The sequence below is a fragment of the Anopheles coluzzii genome, chromosome 3 (assembly GCF_943734685.1).
Source record: "Anopheles coluzzii chromosome 3, AcolN3, whole genome shotgun sequence".
Lineage (NCBI taxonomy): Eukaryota > Metazoa > Arthropoda > Insecta > Diptera > Culicidae > Anopheles > Anopheles coluzzii.
Window position 1 is genome coordinate 16,874,425 of NC_064671.1, and position 25,398 is coordinate 16,899,822.

Genomic DNA, 25,398 nt, shown 5'->3' on the forward strand with positions numbered 1-25,398 from the left:
ATTAAACCGTTTCACGGCAACGCTTCAACTCGACTGCGCTGTTTGATGCTGGTAAGGTAAGGAAGCTTTTTATTTAAAATGTTTCAAGGTACTTGTTTATTTGTTTGATACAAATAGCCAAGTGGAAGGGAACCACTCCAATATTATATCACACACTTTTGAGAGGGTAAGACAAGACGTTTCGAGATATAATAAGTAACATTGTAGTAATCAATTATAACATTTTGAAGAAAAAGTCTTATAAATAAGCTCAAGCTCATGATTATTAATACAAAATTAGCCAAATTGGAGTGGTATTAGGCTTGAGAACTTCACAGGATAACTTAACAGGAACCTTACCGCAAAATTGAAACAAGTTATTAGTACTGGGTGACATAAGGTTGCGCAAAATACATTTTCCATTTCACATTTTTAACAACACAAATCCTTTTTCAATGATAACTACAATAGATTGTTGCTGAGCTTTGAAACTTTTCAGATATTTTATCGTAAACATACATAAAACAAATACATTACCTGCAAGAATGCTGCACTATCCGTTTCCTTCAGCGCTTCGATGCAGAACTGAATGAGACCAGTAGTTTGCTGAAGCTTCCCTGTACAGCTTGCCTGTTGATCCTGTGAGTACGAGCAAAAGCAAAGTTATCAAATATCAAATTATACATCCTCTCCACTATCTAAAGTGCTAAACTTTGTTCGTCCCTTATGAAGCGTATCTGCTCTTGCGATTGTGATCATTCATTAGAGCCGTGCCCGTTGTTAAACGCCACCCATTTGTGGCGGCCGACGCGGGTATACACATGCAAACGCTACGTATCGCAAAATCAAAGCGATTCCCTCTCCCCCAACGCATCAAATGCTCGGGTTTACAGCGAAATCAATCTTACCTTTAGCGTGCGTATTTTGGCTTCCTTATCGCTTCGTATTACATCGAGCAGGACGTCCCTTCGGGCGTTAATGGCCGCTATCAGCGCTTCGCACTGTACCGTCACCAGCCGCTCGAACTCGATGCACGAATCCTGCAAAAACGGGGAAAAGGTAAAGTGAGTGGAGGTTTTTGGGATCCCATCCCATCCCCCCCCCCCCCCCCCCACCGGAAAGAATGCGTGTGTGAGTCAGGGTCGATTGCAAGGAGGGTGAGAGCGTGGGTTAGCGCTGGGAAAAGCACACGTGGCGCAAGCGATTTTAGGCCGTGTAGCATCGAAGGATCGAAGAACAAAGGGCCAGACCGTGCACACAATCCGGGGATATCCTTTTTCAAAAGAGCGGAAACGATGAAGCTTTTCCGGGCACTCTTCCCCGGGCTGCCAGGAAACAAAACGGGCCGATTATTGTGCCACCGCCAGGAAAGGATCGACTTTCGCGGATTTTCCAACGAACGCGGGAATAAGTTACTGTTGGTTATTGCGCGTGGAGTGAGTGGATATGGATGGGATGTGGAATTTTGGGAAGTTGATATTCGGGGTGGATTTAGGCCCGGGGTTTATGTGTGCACCTTGCTTACCGTCACTTTATCGCTCATTCCCTTCAGTCTTTGGATGAATTCCGTTGTCGAACGCGCCTTTTCCGAGAGCTGCTGTAGGTTGTGGGATAGTTCAGTCTGTGTGGGAAAAAATGAAAAAGGAGAAAAAACAGGAAACATTAGTTACTTTATGGTGAAAATTTAGTATTTTAAGATGTAGAATAATGGAATAGTGGAAAAGTAAAAATATCCTACAAGATAATTTGATACTAAAACCAATTAGAAATCATTATAGAATATGTACAAAATCAACATGGCAACTCTCTTTCTCGTGATTACACGTTGCACAACTCAATTAGCTTCAGGGATTAAATTACCAACCCCAGACCCCCACCAGACGAAGGATAGCATTCCCAAAACTGCATCCCGGTCGCAAAAGTAAGGATGCATCACTCAACGGAATGTTTACCTTCCCACCCAACGCTGAACCCGATGATAAAGACTGATTGCAACCCATTGAGAACACTTTCAAACCATTCATTTTAATGAAGGTTAGTTAGCTTGTGCCCGCCAAACGTAAGCATTTTCTGATTTCCTAAAGAACCTACCCATCAGAGCATGATGCTTTCGGAGCCCTACCACCGATAGGCAAAGGCCTTACCGGTAAATGGTTTACCAACAACAAGAGAGCGCATCCCAGCGCCGGCTGTGCGCCTGAAACGAGTAATTAAGGTGCCAGACAGCATCAATAAAATTAGACCAGCAGCACATAGGAAGCCTTCCCAACTTCCATGACGAGTCGAGCTGGAGCAATCCTGTGCCCTGTCAGAACAGAAAGTCCCACGTCCCCACCCGCACGGGAAAACCTCAACCGTTACAACAGTCGCTGCGCCATACGCTTGCAGACATTATTTTGAAATTACACGCAACTGATATTGCGTCTGCCGCCGGGCGGGAGCTTGGGGCGTTTGTACCGAAACAGACGCAGGCTGTTGCGTACATGTTAGGAAGAATGTTCCCCTCCTCCCCTACTCTATCTCAAGGGAACTGATGTACGACTGCCCCAAACCACCCAAATAGAGGGATCTCGACAATGAGTGAATGACATCTGCTCCGTGCACTTGAGTTGACTCCGCTTGACGGAAGGGTAGACCGAGCACAACCGTTCCGGGAAGGGTCCCTAATCTCACTGATCCGTACGCATCCAGGCTGGTGGAAAGTGCACGGATGCTTACACTCCACCGAACACACTCTTGAATTAACGGGCGGTTGGAGTTTATGCACATCTTCTTCCAGACATGTATGGGTAGAAACAAATGTTACAGCTGTTCGCACCTAATGTAATGCATGAGAGTGCATGGTTCATGTCAAAAAGATATAAAACAAAACAATTATTTTCTGCGAATGAGTTACAATTATGTATGTATAGCTCTTTTGTAACAAATAGCTCCGTTAGAATAGCTGAGGTTTTATTGAAGTTTTTCACGCTTTTTTTTTATAGCCTCGTATTAACGTTCATTAATTTACATGATAACAACCTCTAAACCACAACCAACAATGCCGGAAGCATTGTGCCGCTTGAATGCGTCTTATTCGGTGAAAACATTCAGCCACCTAGTAAAAACTGGAACACGACCCATCGCCAAAGATAAGGTCTCCAAATGGTCGCTGTGTGTTAGAGCTAGAAAAAAGTCTGAAACTATTCTATTCCAAACGCCATAACATAACTGTATTTCTCCCCACATTTAACGTCATTCAGTTCTCACGCCCTGTATGATATCTATCACTAAAACACGAGGAAACGCATCAAAATATTCAAGCGTGGTCTTTTTTTATAGCCGCTAAGAACAACTTTTCTGACACACTAACGCCGCTAACGAAGCAAAACATTGGCAATGAAGATAAAAGGTGGAACATTGACATGGAGGAATGAAATTTTTGCTAAAATTATTCACAACATTACAACGGAGAGACAAAACACAAAACAGCCATTGCTAATGGGTGTGCTGCTGTAGTGGTAAAAGGTGCCAAACCATTCGAATATCGGTCACATGAATAATAATTTGTGTTTGATTGGCATTGAAATTATACAAAGTGTTTAATTCACCGCGTTTATGGTAGAATGAGGGGAAACTGATTTTTCACCTAGCAGCGACGGGATTGTTTGTCTGTGCTTGTAATATTCGTCGTTGTTTAGCTGAAGTTACCCTGCTTACTTTCTTGATTTCTTTAAGTAAAATGAAACGATTATAATCCTACACAGGGAACGGTTAGCTGAAGACTTCTCTCCAGTTACATTACAGCTGATTACAATAAACCACTCACCACTTGACAAAAAATCCCAATTTCAATCTTATCTTAAGCCTGTTAACCTTGCAGTTCGTCTAAGGTATTGTGCTAAAATATATTATCGTGCTTCGACGCGCACCCACTGAAGCTCTGTGCATGAGAGGAAGAAGTTCATTCCCAACCAAAATCCAGATCCTACGTCCAGATTTTTTTCTCTCCACCCGCTTTCGTCATTGATAGAACCATTTGCACAACTGAAAGAAGACATATTTACACAAATGATTTGAAACACACCTAACCCAGTGGGTTACAGCGCATGCGAATAGTTCGTGTACGCATATCGGTCCCTGTTCCTGTGGCCACTAAAGCCACCGACGTACAGCCACAGACAGAATCTGTTTGTTATTTATTGGTTCAATGTTGTAGAAGGGATTTTGTCTTCTTCTTCTATAGCCAACTACAATAGCCAATAGCCAACTACAATTAGCTATAGTTAAAAATATAGAATGTGCGTGAATTAATAGCTGTACAAACAGTTCCGCTTTCAACGACAAACTGGTCAAGCTGATGTAGTAGAGCAAAACAAAATAGCATGAGCTTCATATGGACACAACTTGAGGATTACAAAAAAAAAGAATAATATTTTCAATGCCATTTTGTCCCATCTTTCGTAATATTCAGAGGCTAGGCTTCGAGAGTGGCCCTTGTTTTGGAGCACACACATCGATTCGCATGCCCACGAAAGATCTGTTCTCGCTCGAACCATATTTGCACAGGTGATAGAAGGCAGCTATATCTGGCTTTTACCTATATAAATGAGTTCTCCCACCGTTAGGGAACCAATAATTCTCAGTTATTCGCCATTGACGCTGCACAATGGCACGACTAGGTGTGTTTCTTCTGCTGTGCTGCGTGTTGCTCCAGGTAATGTCACAATCCGCTAACACTAATCTCGGTGCCGTGCCACACTTAGCTAAACGCCTTTTCTGGTCTGTCCATCTTCACACTACATTTGCAGCACACGTTTGCCGCCCCGCGTCCAGAGTTCGGTTCGATCGGTACGGTCCAGTCCAGTCAGACGATTAAATCCACCGTGAACAGCACAACGCCCCAGTTTGCAGCGATCGACGATAAGAATAATCTTGTGCTACTAACCAATTACACGCTTTTCGGCGAGGTGCTGCCCTTAATGAAGGAGATCGGCAGCAACGTCACAAAGCTGGGAACCACTATCACCAACGTAACAATTGACGCTATACCGAAAACGGACGGAAATTATACCGCCGTGTTTAGTCCGATTTTTAAAAGCATCCAAGCGTTTATCACTTATATCGACACGGACGTCAACAGAACGCGTACCACACTGTACTACCGGCTTGGCGATGATATCAACGTGCTGTTTGGCGACGGTTTCGGCAACATGCGCAAAGCACTCGTGATGGTTGATGCCGCTTTCCGGCGCCTGCAGGGAGCCATTACGACCGCGGCTGTCAAGAACGGCAGAGCACAGGTCGATGCGTCCATTACGCTGGACATCATGATTGCGGTGAGCTTCTTGAAGGCGACCGTATCACCGGTCGAGTACATCGTGCACTCCACCATCGAGAACATCGAGTTTGCCGACACGTACCTCAATGATCTGGAGCTGCTGACCGTGCAGTTCAACAGCGATCTCGTATACTACCTGTCCGAGTTCAACACCACGCTCACCGATTATGGGGAGGTGGTGGTCCAGTCGACGGACTATATTAAAAATGGCTGGAACGCTGTAGCGGCCAAACTGCCCAATGCCACCACGACAATTACCGCCCTGCCCGAGTACAACCAAACAGCCACGGCGCTAGCAAAGTTCTCCAGCTCATTCTCCGAGCTGTCGAACATGACCGCCAAGATAGGGGAGGGTATCGTGCAATACGTGAATATTTCGAACACGTACCTCACCGAATACACCCAAGCTTTAGTACCACGGTCGTACTCATCCATTAACTACCTGTTTGAGATATTGATTGGCGGTGGCGCAAACTCACGGTTCTGCTTCTTCAAATTTTCGCCCCTACTCTTGAACTACTACGCACTGATCGTCACCGATGTGGAGGTGTGCTTCATCATCGAATCGAGCCGAATGTTCGTTCTCGCCGATGTGGCATTCGAGGTCGGAAAGATCATCCTGTTCGATGTGGAAGATCTGATCGACAATTTGACCTTCTGCAGTAAGCAGAGCTCGCCTGCCCGTTGCCTTGCCGCCGTAAGTAGTTTGCCCGACCGCATTGCAGCAGACGTGCGCTAAATGCAATATTTGGCTTTTGGCGGGGTGTTTATTTATTCACCTTTTTTTTTTTTCTTCGTCGCACAGATCGGACCATACTACGTAGCGCTGGCGGAGAAGACAACCGCTAAGCTGGGCTTCCTGCTGAAGTATGGAGCTGCCGAGGGAAGGGCCAGCATCCAGCGTCTGGGCAGCTGCCTGACCACTAACAAGCTGAAAAACATGCAGCAGATCATCTCCGCCACGTCTGATATTGCGGATTGTCACGTCAATGGTCCGGAAATTCCGATATAAATTACATGTAATAAGTCCACGGTGTGGTTTTATTCTTGACAGCAAATATAGCTTATAATCAGCTTAATGTAGTATCGTTGCGAGACTGTCGTGGTGTGAATTGTGCGGTGTTTTTTATTTGTATTCAATACAAAACGCTTTCAGTTGTGATTGTACGATAAGCATTGCATACATTTAGGCGCATATGAGCGAACAAAGCGTTTGGCAGAGAGGAGCATGTTCCAAAAAATGAATTAGCTGACGTGTCTCCCCTATGTACGTTTTCTTTTCACACTTCACACTTAAGCTACACATAGTTGCAACCTACCCTAGTTTTAAGAAACACCAATTAAAATCCTTGCATGTGCATGTGACCTATTGATAGAGTTCTACGAATTGAAATGACACTAAGGTTACAAAATGTGTCTCTGCCTTCGAGCGCACTGGGAGTAAACCTTGAATTACGTTCAGTGTTGCGTCGGATGGTGTACGAAATTGGAGATTCATTTGCTCGAACGGTGCCTTTAAAACGACTCCAGTATCAATTACAATTTGAGCATTTCACTACACATTGACGACGAATGTGGTGGTAGTGGCTATCGATTTTCATCCTCAGACAACCCCTCAAAAGAATACAATATCAATCAATCAACAATTTGTACCAAACGTGTTTTGTTTACTTTCCTTTCTGCTTAAGCTAGCGCTAAAGTAAATGATGAACGAAAATGATTCCAAGAAGCTTCTAATGGCCCAGCAAAAACTGGTATACTGTACCTCCTTTCCCAATTACGACCAGCATAGGCGAAAGATTTTAGGCATCTCTGTTATGCTCTCATTTAACAGCGTCCGCTACGCTAGATGATTTACAACCTACCGCAGCAAACATCACCGGAAGCTACCGAGCAAAGTCTCAGAGCCGATGGAAAAGAAAAAACACACCGTTCTGGTTCTGGTTCGTGCTGCCGGTTGTTTCACTAACAAACTGTCCCCCACGCAACGCTCCTGCTTTTGTAGTCAATGTGTTGAATGAAGTTGCTATTTTCGCACCCGCATCAGCGAAACGCAACGCGCACCAGTGAATATGGTGCACGGTTTTACTGCAGTAGGGATGCATACAGGATTTTTAAGTGAGAAATCCTCAGCTAGTTCGTTCCAAGTTTAGAAAAAAAACTACTTAGACCCGATAAACACCAGCCTGTGTTACCGAACACTTGTCACTGAGAGGGCTGCGGCGCTCTAGAACAAAAACACAAATGAACGGGAAACCCATTAGTCAGCATACGGGGCTCTCACACAGAATGGCCATAAAATATGAGCACGGTACGGCTGGGTGTGTATGTCTACAAGCAAGGAATCAAATTTTGCGCCATTGATTAGAAGATTTACGAGCACCAAGCGCCAGAGAACCATCGTGGACATCGAAAGTTATTTTATCGCAGCGAAATGAACTTCCACGCCAACGACCTTTGCTGGATGATGGGATAGGATGGGACTGTCTAGCGCCGTTTTGGACATTCCGGAACTGGGTCAAACCGTTAACGGCCACTAGAGGGGATGAATGCAGTATCATAAACTAGATTTCAGCAGGAGATTAACAGAATTCACTAGAGAAATGAGGTATAATAAGGTATGTTATTCAAGATATGTTTTACATTTTGATGATTTTATGGAATTCTGAGAAATGCAGAAGATTTGTTGTTTAATAAATAAATGGTATTTGTGTTATAATTATAACCAAGAACCCTAAAACTAGAATGGTATTTTGGTAAGGCAGCATTTGCAATAATAAATTATATAATCTCAAACTTAAAGCATAGCATAGCCAGTCTTATCGAACTTAAAAATCAATAATAGGTGGTTCACTTGTATTGACAACAACCACCACATTGTTAACCACTTTAAACTACAAATTGAAATTGAATAATTCGTTGAAATTTCATTTGAAAGTTCGGCGTATTAATCTCATGAATCATTAGTTGGGCTACGTTTTGCGAAGAAATTGCGCCAATTCTTTAGCTTTATTTGACTTTATGAACAAATACTCAATACAGTAAACTCTTTCTTATCTGATACCTCTCCAATTTGAGAAATCCCTCTTATTTAAAAATGTTTGACAGTCACATAGCTATAGCAATAGTCAAGGTTGAATGTTCTACCTCTTTCTAGTTTTTGTATGAACTTTTCATTTATTTTCATCCTTTCTAATTTGAAACTCTCTCTCTTAGCTGACTGTAAATATTTTAAAAGAATTTTGGAGCTGTAAAACATAACAATAAACATATCTGTCATCTTATGCCTAGCGACTATCAGATGTGACAATTCATTGTGATTACTTTGACTGCTCATTCGAACCTCACTAGAACCACGAAAACGCCTTTTGCAACCTGTAAAATGTTTTTCAACCACCAGTGCCGTATATACCCTTTCGGTAAGTCCCATCGTTTCCAAACTCCTCTCCTTTTTTTTTGTTTCTCAAGCATAGTATTTCCAGCTTTTGGTTGAATAAAAACAGCTTGAAATTGAATTTTGTTTCACTTTCAAAAACTTTACATTGAATTTATCCTGGCAGAGGATACGCTTTGTGAGGGAACACCTCCAAACAAGCCAAACCAGCCAAACAGGTTAGGGCACAACGCACAATGCTTCGTACGTACAATAAAATAATAAATTGATGTATGATGGATATCGTTAAAACTTGTGCTAATGATTGTTTTATCGCTGCATTGCCCCGAATCTACATACAAATGCAAACTCGGAACAACAGTTTCACACTCAGCCCGCTCACCGCCACCACTGTGATGGAGAGGAACGGTTTTGGGTAAACTTTTTCATCCATTTTTCCCCTCCTGCAGCTCACCGGGAGCAGTAGGAGAAAAAGAAATCTTTTACCGAAGCGTGACAGGCAAAGTTTTTAATGGTTTGAACTCTTGCCCTTTTACCCGATGGGCCCTCCCCCTCTCTCTCTTCACTGTTTAGCCCTTTTTTCTCTCTTTCGTTCGCTCACATACGCACAACACTCCCTTCTTGTTGACGCTGATCACCCGCCGCACACGAGTCAGAAGCCAACCAGAAATGGCACAAAGTTTGGGCAGTTAATGTGAATCTGTGAGCCATTCAGCAAAACCCTCATTACCTCGATAAGGATAATGGTTTTGTGCCACGTTTCTTTTGCCTGCCCCCCCTCCCCTACCTTCACCATTGTGTTTCGTTTTAAACGTATTAAACTGTGCTATTTCCGGAGAGACTTTCGGAATAGAGTGTTTGTGCGAGATTGGATGAGTGGTTACAAATTATGATAAATCGTAGATGTAGGCGAGGACATTCAGTGTGATCATGTGGGCTTATGAGCTTCACACGAGAAGCGGCTACATTTATTCATGCGTAAAGTTCTTTCCACTGGGTGTTTGTCTTTATGCTCGAACATTATGATTGCACGCATAAAGTGGTCCGATATAGTGGTAGGTCAATGACATTGCAAAACTCATCAAACATGGTCGTTTTGCTTGACTGGAAACTGTAATTTACTATCAGCAAGCGAAATGCGCGCGCCCGCTTTCCTTGATCGCTCGAGCTCGCACGACTACATTTAGTTGTTTACACATGGCAGACGATCGGCTTCCTACGCGCCTTCTCTTATGTTCTGGAACTGCTACTGAAGCATAACGGGTGCTGTGGAGCGATTTATTTGCATGAGAGACTTTTTGCAGGGTGTGGATGTGTGTGTGTTATGAAATGTTAAGACGGTGGAAATGAGATTTGACATAAATGCACATTATACAGTGTCATTCGAGACATCAAGGGGTTCGACTTCTAGAAGTCGACTAGAATCTTCTAGAAGTCAGCCCAGATCCTGGCATACGTAGCTGATGTAAATATCATTGATCTGCGGGTCTCCTATGTAGCTAAAGTCTACAAAAGAATAGAGCAGACGGCAGACAACCTCGGATAGTAGATAATTGGGGCGAGGACCAAAATGATCGTGGAAACACCGAAAGCTCTGCTAATAAATACAGATTTTCCAGATGTATCGTATCCAACTCTTGGTCACTCATTTGGTCACGACTCGTGTTGCACTCGCACGCCCCACACATCTCCCATGACTATCGTGATGATCACCGACTAAAAATGCCGCGACCAAGTGGCTGACCAAGAGTTGGTTGCACAAAATGTCACAAAACATGTGATGGTCGCACCAACTATTTGAGTCTCACCTCTGATCATCACAGTAGAGCTCATAATGCTGACATGGTTTTTTTCAGTCGTCAAATTTCAAAATTTCGTTCAAATTTGTCATGACTATGTCAGTGACTTTTTGCAGGACTGATCATAGTAAAAAAAAGTCATGACAAAGTGACTGACCAAACGATGTTCACAAAAAAGTCACGAAGCATGTATTGATCACACCAATCGTTTTGAATATCACCTCTGATCATCACAATTGAGTACGTGACGCTGACATGACATGCCGACATGACAGATTTTTTCATGACATTGACAGTGACATTATGCAACACTGTATACACATATCCTTATTACATCCTTAAATAAATAAAAACAATAATTACTATTTAATTATGTTTCTTATTCAAAAAATAAAAAAAAGATTTACTCCTTTTGAATTCTAAACATAAAACACATAGATCAGTTGAAAATATAAAAAAAGCAATAAATAACTCGCAACCTACTATCTTTAGCTCACCGTACAAAAGCTTAGAATGTTTCAAAAGATTTCCCATTTCCAATTGGTCACCATACCATGTTGACCAATTCCCTAAACCAGAATCCTATCCATCTTGGCAAGGTTGAAGTGAAGTGAATGAATTGAAATATTCATTTCTGTCCTTCCCATATCGCAACGACCACTACCACAACCTACAACACCACTCGGTGATCGTAAAAATGTGAAACAATAAAACACTCTCCAGTGACCCACCGACCCACGTGAGGGAGAAAACAATACTTCTGCCACCGTACCAGTACGCCGTTTCATGCTCCCTACCAGTACGCCGATAAAAATACCATTCCGCCAAAGCTCATCCTCCTCCCAAAAACAAATCCCCCACCACCGCCACCACCACCCCACAAAGGTAAACACATGGCAAAGCCCATAAAATCTACGCGCGCTCACTTTATGGCTCACTATCAGCTGCTTGTTTTTCATTCGTCCGCCTTCTGTCGCTCCTGTGCGCCCGTTTTTATGCACATACACAGCAAGTAGCAGCAGTAAGCGCGCTACTAACCGACCATAAAATATAATTCCGCATACTTTTGGAACACCTTTGCCAATGGCTCCCCGGAGTAATCGGAACAGTTACCAGCCAGCCCCGTTGGAAGGACTAAAGCGCTCGGCGTTTCTTCTGGCGCTACTGTATGCTCACAGCTGCTCCTCCTCGCTTCTGTCCTCAGGGTCACGGAAAAGGAAACATTCGCTTGATCGCTTTTGTTTTCAGTCCCCTTACTCCACACACCACGACGAAAACCCCACTGGGGGTATACCCGGGAGGGCGAACGGTTCATATTGAAAGCATAAATTAAATTTTCATATTTTATTTCTCAATTTTGTGTGCAAAAGTTGAGCGTATTGGGACAGAAGGCCGCCCCCCTCGGGTTAACCCCGCTCATGTGGCTCTTGCCTGGGCGCATACACGCACGCACGCACGCACCGGCTCGCACGCCAAAGGGCACACGATGAAGTGCGAAACTTTCTTCGCAGGGCGTTGGGCCGGTGTCGGTCGGTTCTTTGTTTTGTTTGCAGTACCTTTATGGGTTAGTGGCGGAGACGCAAATGGAAACAAAACAGTGTGCAAAGAAAGCGCAATCATGCTTGTGCGCTGTTTATTCGTTTTTCGGTAGCTTAAGATACCAGTAAAGCATTGCCTAACGCTCCCAATTCGCTCTGGATGACGGGTATGACATCGAAAAGTTAGTAAATATAAGGTACAAAGCGAACGTGTGGCGCTGTTCCGTGGCAGAGGACCAAAAGACTGGGAAAAACTTCCTGCAATGCCAAGGCAAGAAGAAAGCAACACACACACACACACAAATCACATCATGTGCCTCGGAAGCATTTCCATTTATACGCTACCTTTTGTTTAGTTGTTTACACGCCTTTACAGACCCCCGTCCAGCGTCACATTCTATCGCAAATATTGTGTACGGCAGAGGCGCGCGCGCTCACGGAACACGGAGGAGGATAAACTTTTTCTCCACACTGTCCTTGCCGGAAGCTTTCGGACAGCACAGTTTGGGGGAACCGCCGAAAATATGTTCCTCAAAGCGTGTGTGTGTGTGCCCGTTTTTTGTTACTTTTTTGGTGTTGACTACATCACATTTCCTCCCGGGACTTTCGTGACACACGGCCGTAAAAGTTAAAAGGTGTATAATTTTCTTTTTTTTCGGCGCTGGGGGGCTCATTTTTCCCTTACGAACGTTTCTGGTGATGTATTTGCGCCCGGAAAACAGACCATTTGAATGGGAAATCAAATAGGCAGGTGTTTCGTGCGCGCCGATGTTGTTTTCCAACCCTGTTTGGAGCGTATGTAAAACATGTAAAATGAGTGACATACTGTATTTGTTTAGGTTGCTCGACAGTTTTGTAGGATGAATTTTAATGTAATAGTTTTGCTATGTTAATCACAATTTCTATCAAATTAGACACACCCTCGTGTTTTGAGTATTTTGTATATTTAACCATTAAACCATTTATAATAATGCAACAAGAAATATATAAATCATAGTAAAAGCCGTAGACAAATTTGCATTTATCTTTACAAACGTATTTCAGAGTAGGCACTTCTCTATCGATAAAATATTTTTAAACAGATATTTAAGATTAATACAGATATATTTGCTAAATATAGATATGTTATACATTATTTTATACAAAATATGTTGAAAACAGAAAAATAACACGAACACGAGAAGATGTGAATAAATAAACGAAATATTTGATCAAATTATTGTTATTTCTAAAGTAATTTAGTATTTTAAACAGTAAAAAACCATAAAAAAGGGAATAAATAAGCAAATTAGACTTAACAAACATGGAACAAACTGAAAATTTAAAAAAAAAACACAATCGAAAAAAAGGAATGGTACCAAACGTCCAAAGACTACAAACACAAGCAAACCAGAACCAGACCGTAACGGCGCCCAATGTTCTAACATCAAACCCGTTGATGTTGATAATTAAACCCGATAGGAACGATCCAAGCGACCCCTCAACCCGATCCCCACCATAAGATAGGCCAATCGTTTTCCGATAAATTACTCCACGATCATTTATAGCCCAATCGTGCCCCCATACCGTACCGCACAGCACTCCATACTATCGACTGCAACATGCAGCGCTGATTTAAATCGATCTCCCCCGGCCCGGGACAATCCGCTCCCCGATCGACCCAATTGAAATCGTGAGCATCAATCAAAGAAATTAAAATTACATAAATCGAGCAGCAGTAACTATTGAAAGAAGGAAGGAATAAAAACACCCCGACCCGCGTAGAATGAACCGCATTCGATGCAACCGAGGCTTGGCCTGGCTGAGTGCGATCGTCGTGCTGCACCACACACGGTATGGAAAGTAATCATAATTCATGGCAGTAGTGGTTTGTTTTTGTGTCTCCCCAGTCAAGAATTGACCGGGTATAAGAGGAATAAAGAAGAAGGCGGAAAGGGAAAGGAGAGGGAGAGAAAAAAAAATGATCAAATGGAAATAAATTGACGTTGCATGTAAATTGCGCGCGGGAGCCTATCAAAAAAGCCCAATGTTGACCGTTGCTGAATGATGGCGGGTCAAAACGCTATCGGCGTAACAAAGAAGACAAAGTGTGAGTGGGGGAGGAGGGGAGGAAAGGCCCAACGAGACCCTTTTCACTCTCTCACCCCTCACCAGTTGAGGCTCGGCTCACGTCTTGGGGGTGTGGTACACTTTTAGGATGGTGTGGTCGTGTTCAGTTGATTACACTTTTTTCGACTCGTCGTTTTTTGGTTATTGCTCCTTCCTTTCGCCTATATCCTGGCAGGTAAATCACGCGACAAATGTCGAATACCGAAAACAGCAAGGGGGGAGCAAAATATGGACCCACAAGCACACCCGACGCTGCTGCGTTGGAATGCTCAAGAAAAGGTAAAACCACCGGTTCCGAATGCGATTACCAAGGCCACAAAAATTTGATGGTGAGTGAGGCGCAAGCTATCAGCAATGCGGAGGCCCGGGCAAAACAGAAATCGATTCGAAATTCCATGCCCGGGGCCTTCTACGCGCAACGCCACCACACGCTGTAATAAGGGACAAATCAAATAAAGCATAATCGATCCCGTGCGATACTGTAACGGGAGAAAACCCCCGAAACATGGCGCCCGCTTATCGTTGGTGTCCCCATCGGTGCACAATTTGGAGCTGGTACCATGGCGGGGTTGGTGCGGAGATATACACATCAAACATGGCCTCCCAGGCCTGGGCAACATATCACAGTCTCGCACACAGTCACACACACACACACACTTGCCCCGTGGGACGATGGAATAAATTGGAATCGTGAGCAAATTTATGCTTTTTGCTTCCATTTTTTTCCACCGTCTTCTCGAGCAGTTCCAACAACTCTAACATCGTTTGGAAACTTCCATAAGTTGCTTCTCGTACTCTCTCCGCCCTCCCAAAAACCCCAATCACTCTTTTCCCCATTCACACCCCAAAACCATGACTTCCGTTCGTTTCAGCATAATATATCTTTTTTAGCCGTGGTGGCGCTCTCGTGCGCGATAGCGTGCAAAGGTGTGATTTGAAGGCATTTCGATAAATTTTGCTCCACCTTTCGTTTCGTTTAACCGTCTTCACTGCTCAGGCTGGAGGCAAACACCAGCTCAAAATAAATAAAACGAATCCTATATTCGCTAATCTTTAGCTTTCAATGGTATCGCACCGAATAGCCGTTGCGGTGGCGCACAGGTGTAGCACGGGTCTCCCGATAATCGGTACCGAGGGAAAAGCGAGCATAATTAATGGAAATGTTACCCCGCGTGGCTTAATCTCTTTTTTCTCTCACCTGCGGACACCACTGCTACAACAACTACAACCACAACAGGTCGCGGGTGTTAAGTGTAGCCAGCCGTGGTCGCCGTTTTCCTATCAGGTGGCTTTGGCTTAAAGCACCAATTTCATGGTAACGGGTTTGATTAAATGGCGTGCTTGCGGAGAACCACATTACGTTAATTGATAAACGTCGAATGGTCGAAGAATATTGTGATTAACGCTGTGTTGCAAGGAAATCCAAATTCCTTACAACAACTTTTTGGTCGTCTTGCTACAGTAGCTAATCTTCAGTAGTGAACCTATCGAACGCCTGTCCAAATTGTATGGAATTGACGTTTTCCACAAGTTTTCCATCACTTGTGGGTATAGAGTTCCAAGGATCCGAAAGGGTCAAAAGAGCTTCTGTAGACATAAGCTAAAAGTACGCATGATGCGAACACAATCATAAGGCAATATGTGAATTCAGGAAGTTTCCTAGGGTCTCCTGAAGTCTCTGTTATACATAAGTCCTTGGTTAAATTGACATTTAATAAACGAAAAATGGCCACAAACGGCCCTTCAAATTCAAATAAATAAACATCAAATAGCTTAACTACAACCCCCAGGTAATTACATTCGCTAATGTAAATTACCAGGGCCATAAGAGGTTTAATTCTCATCAAGGACATCGTGCCGCAACAAGGATTAACTTACACTGTGAATTAGTTATATAAAATTACAAATAATTGGTAAGTATCACCATTGTCACAGAGAGGAAATTTCAATTCTGCTGAAAAAATCTCAAATAATTCAATTTGAAACAAATCTATGGCACATCTATGCAATCTTAAGCATTTGACATGCACAGACATAATTGCCTATTTATTAATTTTGTTACATCAAGTAGGATCTTACTGAAGAACAAATACTTTTCCTAATAAATTTCAAAACTTCGATACAAATAAAAAGATACAGGGTTTTTTGATTGATTTCGCAAGCGTAGCAACGTTTAACGCAACCGCAGCATTTGAAAGGACAAGCGCATCAGTTGTTTACAGAACGTCATCACGCTTAAGGCAACCTTCGCACTTGAATTCGCAAACACAGTACACAATATCACAAAAAATGTTGCGGCTTGATACTATCATTTAACCAGCGCTCATAAACATTTTCAAAGTAAAACAAACACCCAAAAAATTTAAATAATAATTAAATAAAGTGTTAATAGCTAACAATTAAGATTTGAACTGTGAAATTAAATGGAAAAGTATTTTGGACTTGTTCTCTAAAATCTCCTAAAAACTTGTCAACATCCACATTTTCATGCTGTCGTTTATACACCTGTAGTTGGATACTTGATTGAATATGCAAATTGGAATTGTGATATTGTGTACCGTACTTGAGATATTGAAGGTGAAGGTTGTCTTAAGCGTGATGACGTTCTCCTGCCAAATGCTCAGGTTGCGTTGAGCATTGCTACGCTTGTGAAATCAAGTAAAAAAACCCTTGTATAATTAAAAACATGCATCACTGCAATTCTGGAAATCAATTCCTACGCTAAAACTGTCTGAAGGTTTTACTGAAAATGTGTTTGTGTTTCGTTTCTTTGCTATATAACACGTTTAATGCTCAACAACGTGATACAATTCAAATATCAACCTTTGACATAAATCGCACAAAAGTCTTTAATTACCACTTAAGCTGAAATTACTTGAATGCTCAATGGTCAACACAATAAAAAGTGTGTATATTGTTGCTGTTGACAATTGCTTGGGTGTTTTTCGGAATTTCTTCACACCCAAACAAAGAACAACGATCAATGGGCGCTGTGAATTTAAATAAATTATCATTCCTAGTTACCGATTGGTCATACCGACGGGTACTAACCAAAAGCTTAAGTGAGCCCCTACGAGCAAACTACAATAAATTTTCGTCGAGCTCTCAATAAAAATATGATACAACAACAAAAAATACACCGATCATAAAAGTGTTTTATAGCAGCAATCGTAAAAACGTTACTTAAATACGGTTGCTCCTTTCATTTTGTTGGCGACGCGGGACGACGCGAAGCAATGCTTTAACGAGTCCCCACCATTTGCCCTGAAGGCTTTTCATCCGAGCAGCGCACCGAACCCACATTAGTAACAGTTCGTTTCAAGTGCCCGAAACCGCGCCATCGTTTGCTGCTGCTGCTGCTGACATCCATCCGGTACCACAACCGGTACACACAACCCGATATCGGCTTAAAACGACGTGTAAATATGTCGTTGATTTTTTATGACAAATGGAAATTATGCTTTACCGCACAGAAAACACCATCCCATGCCGCATCGGTAACTCCTCGCACAACTGCGTAGGGCCGTATTTACGTCATTAATTTCCTGCGCCTTCGGGTTTGCTGGAGTTGCGCTGGTTACCAGCATGATGGCCGGCCGGCGGTCCATTTATTGAATCAAATATTAAATTAACTTGTTCGCCCCGTGGGAAACCGTAGCTGTCTGCCGGGGCTAAGCAAACCGACAGGACCTAAAAAGGCAGATCCAAACGCAATTCGGTACGGTTCGTTTGCGGCGACAAACTGATGAACCGCCGATCGGTCATCCTTCGTTCCGACCATTGTCCGGCGCATACGGAGCTAGACCGTGTATCCGTGAGTGGTAGAGTCTAGCATCTTCTCTACATAATACGCTCACACATTGAGTCGGGCCTTGCTGGTATGTTTTCCATTTTTAAAACGAAATATTGTCTACTCTAAGCCACCGAAACGGCAAACATGCGGTCCCTTTGCGATACACAGCTCATATTACCTTCCCCGGGGCAGACAACGAGTTGCATGCATTCACCCATAGACGCCCGGTGCATCACTTCTCCAAAAATCCTTTCACAGTCATTAGTAATCCCTGTGTGTCTGGAGTGGTGGAGCGAAGAAAATAAATCCACCAAGAACTGCGGAAGCGAACGGAATCGTCGGAAAACAGAAATACAAACCAGACACACCACACTCGGGAAGCATATGTACGCATCACCGCGAAAGGGAAAGGGGAAGTTTTCTCTCCAGCCTTATCTACAGCCACCCGCCGCTTCCCGGCGTGTGTCATCGTATCGTAACCACCACCCGAGGGCAACACCGAACAAAACAGTGGGAAAGTGCAGTCAGTTATTATTCATGGTTCGTCTGACGTCTTCATCGACCGGCAACCGGCCTGCAGCAGTCTATATAGCAGAAGCCGGGGGCTGGCTCTCTTACCTTTCGCGCTGTGTTTTTCGAAATTTTCGTGAGGTTTTGATAAATCATCCCGCAGCATTAACACGCCACACACAGCGACCGACAGTTGAGGCGGCTGTGAGATGCCTCGAGCATGGACTGGGAGGAAGAAAAAATCACTCCACTAAGCCGCTTAAAGCCACTACGAGTAGGAGAGACCTTCCGTACGAGATGGGTTTGGTGCCTTCTTCCTTCTCTTTGATATCTTAATACACAAATGACCCGCGACCGATTTCTCCGTCACGTGTTACCCCGCAGGGTCATCCAGCTTACATGTGATAGCAATTAGGCGCCGAGGGAAAAAAGTACTTTATGTTGACTACGACCGAAACATACGGTTGGCACGCGAACCGAACCGAAAACATAAGAGCCACTCACCCAAAAAGACACAACCCGGTCGCTCTTCAATCACGCGTGTTCCTTCTCCATAAACCGTACGTGTGTGTGTGGCGTATTTATGGGTAGAACGTAAATGACTTACATGAGAAGGTGGGCTGATAGTTTACATCAGCCCTACATACACACACCGACATAATGGTGCAGTGTGCATCCACGAGCGAAGAAAAATAAGGATTGGTTCCAAACATTCTATTAGGCAAATGAGTGTGCCCGCTTATGAGATAAATGGGTACGGTTCATGTTTTTTTTATTTAATTTATGTTTCAAAGTCATGTAACGCAGGCGTGTGGGAAGGATGAGGAACGATTCTTCAAGTAGTTACATGAGTTCTTACAACTTTTAATTGCCCACAGTTTTGGAGAACAATCGCATTTCTGGTCCTTATTTTAGGTATTTATATGCGATTAGGTTTACTTACTTTATGCAAATTGGAAATTTTTCTTGTAATCTTGTAAAAAATCTTCATTTATGCTACATCTATCTAATATTCTCTCTCCACATCTAGCGGTATGTCAAGTTGGTTCTGAAATAGCTCTCCACCGCACACACACATTACTCATGCCATAAATATTAAACGAGTCTTAAAAACACTCCTTTTAACACTTTTAACTGATCTCATAAATATCGTATCATGTCGCGCTGCCCATTGAATAGGTCAGCGGTGTACCATTCACGCCCCGGCTCAATAGCGCTTCATCTTTGCCGCGGTCGCTAGGTAAAACGGAAATATTATGGCTCTCATCCCTTCCCTTCGCTTAATGACCATTTGCTTCACTCAACCAGCCCCACCGCCGTACGTGGCAGAAGAAGAAAAAAATACCAAAACCACAAAAATAAAAACCTAAACATCACTGCCACACCTTTCTCCTCCACCAGGGAACCAGGGAGCAGGCACAATGCACGGTGTTGCAGTTGAAAGAGTTGAAAGAAGAGCGGACAAGCAGAAGAAAGAGCAACATTTTAAACGATACATAGACGATAGAGATGCTTACAAAAGCATCCCGGGACCGCAGCAAAAGGGCCGACCGTGGATTGTGGCACATAAATATGGAACAAAAGTGTAATAAGATGTAAACAACAGCCCACCGTAGAGGGTTCCCTTTGGGACCCGGGCGCTCATCATTTTCCCGGTGGCAAACGTTTCTTCTGCTGCACATATCGGGTGTGTGTTTGTGTGTGGGTAGCAACTGGCCAGGGTCATGTATGGCACGTGCTGTCGGCCTGGGAATGTGCTTAGCAGTGTAGCATAATAATTGGTGGCATCGATGGTGGCGACCGCCGACGCCAAAGACCAGACAACGTTGAAACAGGCAACGGGCGGTCGCCCGTAGTTACTATATGGACGATCGTCTCTCTCTCCATGGGAGTTTACTCGCTTTGTTTCTAGCTTTCCGTTCGGCTGTCCATTCAAATTATTTCCTCATCATCTGACGGGTTCGAGCCGGTGTGGGCGGGTGTGGGTGACACACATCATAAGACACTTGACTGCACGCCAGTTTCCGGTGGATGGGAGGGATGATTCGGACGTGGTCGCGGCGAGATTGGGCGAGTGAGTGTCGCTCGGGGTCAGTATTTACTTTCCAGATGAAATATTATTTACACGACATGCCAAAGAAAGAAAGAGAGAGAGAGGAAGGCTGGAGGAAGTGCTATAAATAGTGGATTTTATGTCGAGCACTGACAGATTGGTGTGGATCATATTCCCCTTCGACGTAATTGCCTATTTGTTTTTTTGTTTTTATTTCAAAAATCATTCCAACTCATTTGAATTTCAACAGAAGAATTATTAAACAAACACTGTAACCCCTAAAGCCTGGGTACAACACATTAAAATGAGGCAAATCGATAAACGTATCCCGATAAATCTTCTTCTTTGGCTCAACAATCGTTGTCGGTCAAGGCCTGCCTGTACCACTAGTGGGCATTGGCTTTCAGTGACTAATTGATTTCCCCCATAGCAGGATAGTCAATCCTACGTATGGCGGCACGGTCTGTTTGGGGATCGAACCCATGACGGGCATGTTGTTAAGTCGTACGAGTTGACAACTGTACTAAGAGACCAATTCCCGATAAATATCCAAAAATAAAGTAACTGATGGTTCAAACAATTATGCCAACGGCGATTGAAGCTATCTAAACCGCACATCTGACAAGCGGATTATCTGTGTTCGCGCAGACGCGTCCGCAAGTAGGGAACAGATTTCGACAAAACGGCAGTCCCGTTCAACACGCCATATTTGATGTGTTGACTCTGCAAAAATCACCACAAACCGCAAAAATCCTTCTCCCCCAAACAACCTTCATCAGCTCCGAGTATGTACTTAATTTGTAGCAATATGTAAACATAACAGATCGAGACCGGACCTCAACTCTCGCTACCAACACGATTGATTCAATCAGATCCATCGCCGATAGTGTCAACTGTATCTTTCATCATACGACAGGTGATGAAGCCGGGTGTGCAAGGTGTTGGCTGATCGGCGATAGTGTCGACGTCAGGTTGTTAAGCCCAGCGTTCGCTTCGCTAATGGGTTTACACACACACAATCGGACAGCGTTATAGCAAATGCATGTTTTGCAATGTTTTGATTATGGTTTACATGGGATTTTTTGATTATTTTTTGAACCGCTCAAATCGTATCAATTTGTATTCATTAATGAGTACTCAGTTCAGTGAGTTGTTGTTTGATTTGCGATTTACGATGATTGGTGAACGGGATCTAGGCGAGAGCTTTTTTAACAAATATTTGCCTGTGGAACTATTATAACAAGTAAGACATTTTAAGAGTTTAACTGATAGCAATTTAAATAAAATAATTGCATGGAATTTTGAGTATCTCAATTCGGTGGTTTGTAAGAAGTCTCTAGCCCAATTACAAACGCATAGCTTCGCATATAACGGCAATGAGGGCCATTTTCCGTTTCCTTTAGCTAGTGCGATCTTTAAATCTTCATTTACACCAACAGAATATACAAAACTTCAATAGCTTTCGATTATTGGGACTTGGTTTAAGTCTCCAAAAAGCAACAGTTTTCATAAAAATAGTTACAGTAATTAACTGTTTATTTTAACCTTTACAAAGTCATCGCGGGCCGTAGTTTGGACAACTCTATTCTAAAAGAATGTTTGAGTAATATAAGAAGGTAATCAGATATTTCTAACAATACATTAATACTGTATTCTGCTGTATAAATTCTAAATGTCACACCGCTCTTTATTAAAACACCATGACGCCATGATCATCAAAAGGAACCCAACTTCCACATTTAAACATGCACAGCATATACTTTCTGGTATTTGGTTGGAAAGCTTTTGTTGGAAATTTACTCAGTACTTGGAACTTCCTGTCCGGAACTGAAGTCTAATTCCGCGAGAGAACAAAAAGAGCTTAAAATGTTTGGTTAATAATATGTAAAATCTCCAATCAGCTCAATTTGATCGCCTCGCCCTATGTATGTAAAGTCCAAATAATGCCAACTAAAAAAACTGATGACTTCAATCAGATAATCATTATGGTCCGAAGATGCTAAGGGATTTTTAACATTATGTTATGATCAACTCGTAGGATTTCGACCTTTTCATAATAATTCTTAAGCTAAGCATCTCGAGCAACTGAGGCGGTATTGATCATAGATAACTAATTAGAAATCACAGCTATTGATGTCATAAAGATGGAAATGTCATATAGGCACTCATTAAAGTTATATTCAAGCACCCTTAAATAATTAATAACATTCAAGACACAACTTCCAACACACTCCCCTATCTCCAAAAGGTATACAACCAGTATACATGTCTTACCTTTTACCTGTGCAAAAGGGACAGAAAGTACCTTCCAAGTTACTGCCATTCTAATTACCATTACTCGCATTACACCGTCTTCCCGCGACGTGTAAATAACAATCATCCCAATGGGTTCACTACGTCCGTCGGTGCCAGAAGATGTCGTCGTCCAGGCAACGGAATTGATTCCAATAAATGTAATTAATAAAAAGAGGCATTGCGCGCTTAATCGCACGTTCCGGAAGCATAAAAGCCAACCAGTGTAGTACCTCCCCCGCCATCAGAGTGTACTCTCCGGGGAGAACACATTTCCAAAAAAGGAATCTTGCAAACAGCGATGGAGAAGCCGATTCCGTAAGTCGGCTCAACCAACCAACCGAATAACAAAAGAAAACTCCATTAGTGTAATTAAATTCCATGCAAATATTACAACCATTGCTAATGTTTTTCGACCGGCACCACGGTCTCCCAACATGCCTCGGGTCCGTGGCGATCGGTGGCACTCACTCATTTGGCCCGTGTGCGCACGGCACACACGCACACACAATCGGACCATAATTCACTCCACTCTCGCTAATGCTTACGCTATTCTTCGCCAGCACGGTCCTCTGCTGCCGGATCGAAGCATTCAAATATGGATCTGGTCGTTTTATGCTGCGCTACGCTGGGCAGGCACAGCCTGGACGAGCTTGGTGTTTGCGAGGCGGGCGCACACTATTTGCTAACTAGCATATTAAGCATTTCAATAGTTTTAGCTCGTTGGACGACCGGCAGCAGCATCCGGCAGTAGTGCTCTTGGTGATCGAGCAGCTATAGTCAAGCTTTTTGATTTATATTTGTCGGCTCTCGTCGGTTGACTGCGCTGGTGATCGTGGTGGATGGCCATGAGCTGAATTACAACACATCGTAACGTTTTTCATGCTGTTATGTTTTGCTTTTAATACAGTTTGAAAGGAGCTTTATGCTTGCTAAAGACTCATGCCGATGTCATTAAGCTTTAGTGCGTGTTTATCGCCATCTTATGAAATAAGACATAACTGTCCAAAGTACACACACACTCTCCGAGCTGTAACAGATGAGCTAAAGACATAACTCACATTAACAAAATCCTGTTCATAAAATATATCTCTTGGTATTAAATGATATAAAAATGATTTCCTCCAGCAACCACAAAACAATTCTCCCCTAAGCCCCCAGAGTTTCGCGCCATCACCCACCCCGGGAGGCACAAAAGGCACATAATAACTTACAGCCAAAGCAAACAGCCATAAGGTGAAAGACCAAAGTGCGTCTGCAAGAACAAAAGTTTACGAACAACCATTTTTCATTCAAAAAACTTTTCCCGCTTACTTTGGTTTGGAGTGCAGTCATAAAAATCTTCCCTTCCCTACAGGGCAGACACGCCTAAGCACCCGACCGGGCGGCTTCTTCAGGCAACGTGTACAGAAAATGGCTTCAATGTACGTCACACATTTCTTATTTATTTCAAGCATTTACACAGAAAGTCATGCATCAAAGTTTGTGTCCTGTAGAAGCTGCATGAAATATGCTTATTGCACAAATGGAATTAATACAATTTACAGGCGAATTCTGTTACACACCAGTTACGCCATTTAATTAAGAAAGCTCTTCTACATCACGAGAGAAAACGTAAAAACATTTGCGAATGCAAGCGAATGTTGCTCTCCTTCACAAATTGACGTACGATTGCAGCGCACCCAGCACACACACAGTAAGGGGTTAATTTGTTTAATTTTCACATATTCACTGTTGTCTAGCGCTTCACTGACGGTCGGTAAAAAAAATCCCCCATTGCTATATCAGCGTAGTGCATACCTCCATACTCTTTTCCTTACATTTTTGCTCCGCCGTTTTTCCACTTGTGCAGCGACAAATATGCACAGCGTGGCAAACATACCGAGACGAATCTCATCTTCTCCCGCACTCGACAACACACACACACAAGGGGGGAAAAACAGACGGAAAACGCGTTAGCCGACTCGCAGGTCTCGGTTCCGGCACTCTGCGCCTCCAGCCTGTCATGCAGTAGTATACCGCCGTTACAGGGACGCGCGCGCACAAAGACACAGCGAAACGGTAATAATAATTTTATCTCCTCTCCAGGAAATGTAAATAAAATTATGCATTTGAAATCAGTGTAAATATTATGATTTCAGAGCAGCAGCAGCAGCATCCGTCGACATTGGTCGGTGCTGTATGGACGCGGACGCTTCCTATCTTCTCTCGGTTCTGAGTGTTCACTGCCCTCGCGATGTACCCCAGGAGGACTCACCGGCTTAAGAGCGTGCAGGCAGTAGGAGTGTACGGGACCAGCGGCATCTGCTGCCGCTGCAACATTACGAAAGCGTTTGCTCGCTTCGGTACGATCAATCTCTGCGCAAAGGGCACAAACAAACGCACTCGAATATGATTCATATGCAAATGCACCACACAATCGCACCACTCACAATTGCAACAATCGTGAGCAGCAGGTACGAAGCAAAACAGTGTAAGATCCCCGACGCTTGTGTTGGCAATTACACAAATATTGATCTTCGATTCGACTGCCGCGATTGATTCAGTCATCCATCAGCGATCAGTGACGTGCGGCAGTTAAGACGGGAGGCTTTAGCGGGCTTACCGCGAA

General features: G+C 43.3%; 2 protein-coding genes across 3 annotated transcripts in view; one reads left to right on the top strand and one right to left on the bottom strand.

The window, feature by feature from the left end:
* LOC120955986 (E3 ubiquitin-protein ligase TRIM9) overlaps nt 1-25,398 on the bottom strand; it is a 109,404-nt gene that overhangs the window by 31,352 nt on the left and 52,654 nt on the right. For both annotated transcript variants that reach the window (XM_040377296.2, XM_040377294.2), the window contains exons 2-4: nt 1,505-1,600; nt 888-1,019; nt 517-618 (exon numbers count right to left, since the gene is read on the bottom strand). In XM_040377296.2, the coding sequence (XP_040233230.1) occupies nt 517-618; nt 888-1,019; nt 1,505-1,600 (330 nt within the window). The remainder of the gene's footprint in view (nt 1-516; nt 619-887; nt 1,020-1,504; nt 1,601-25,398) is intronic.
* Nucleotides 4,568-6,378, top strand: LOC120955988 (uncharacterized). The gene is made up of 3 exons (XM_040377297.2): nt 4,568-4,675; nt 4,770-5,996; nt 6,105-6,378. The coding sequence occupies exons 1-3, from the start codon at nt 4,628-4,630 to the stop codon at nt 6,309-6,311; spliced, it is 1,482 nt and encodes a 493-aa protein (XP_040233231.2). The 5' UTR covers nt 4,568-4,627; the 3' UTR covers nt 6,312-6,378.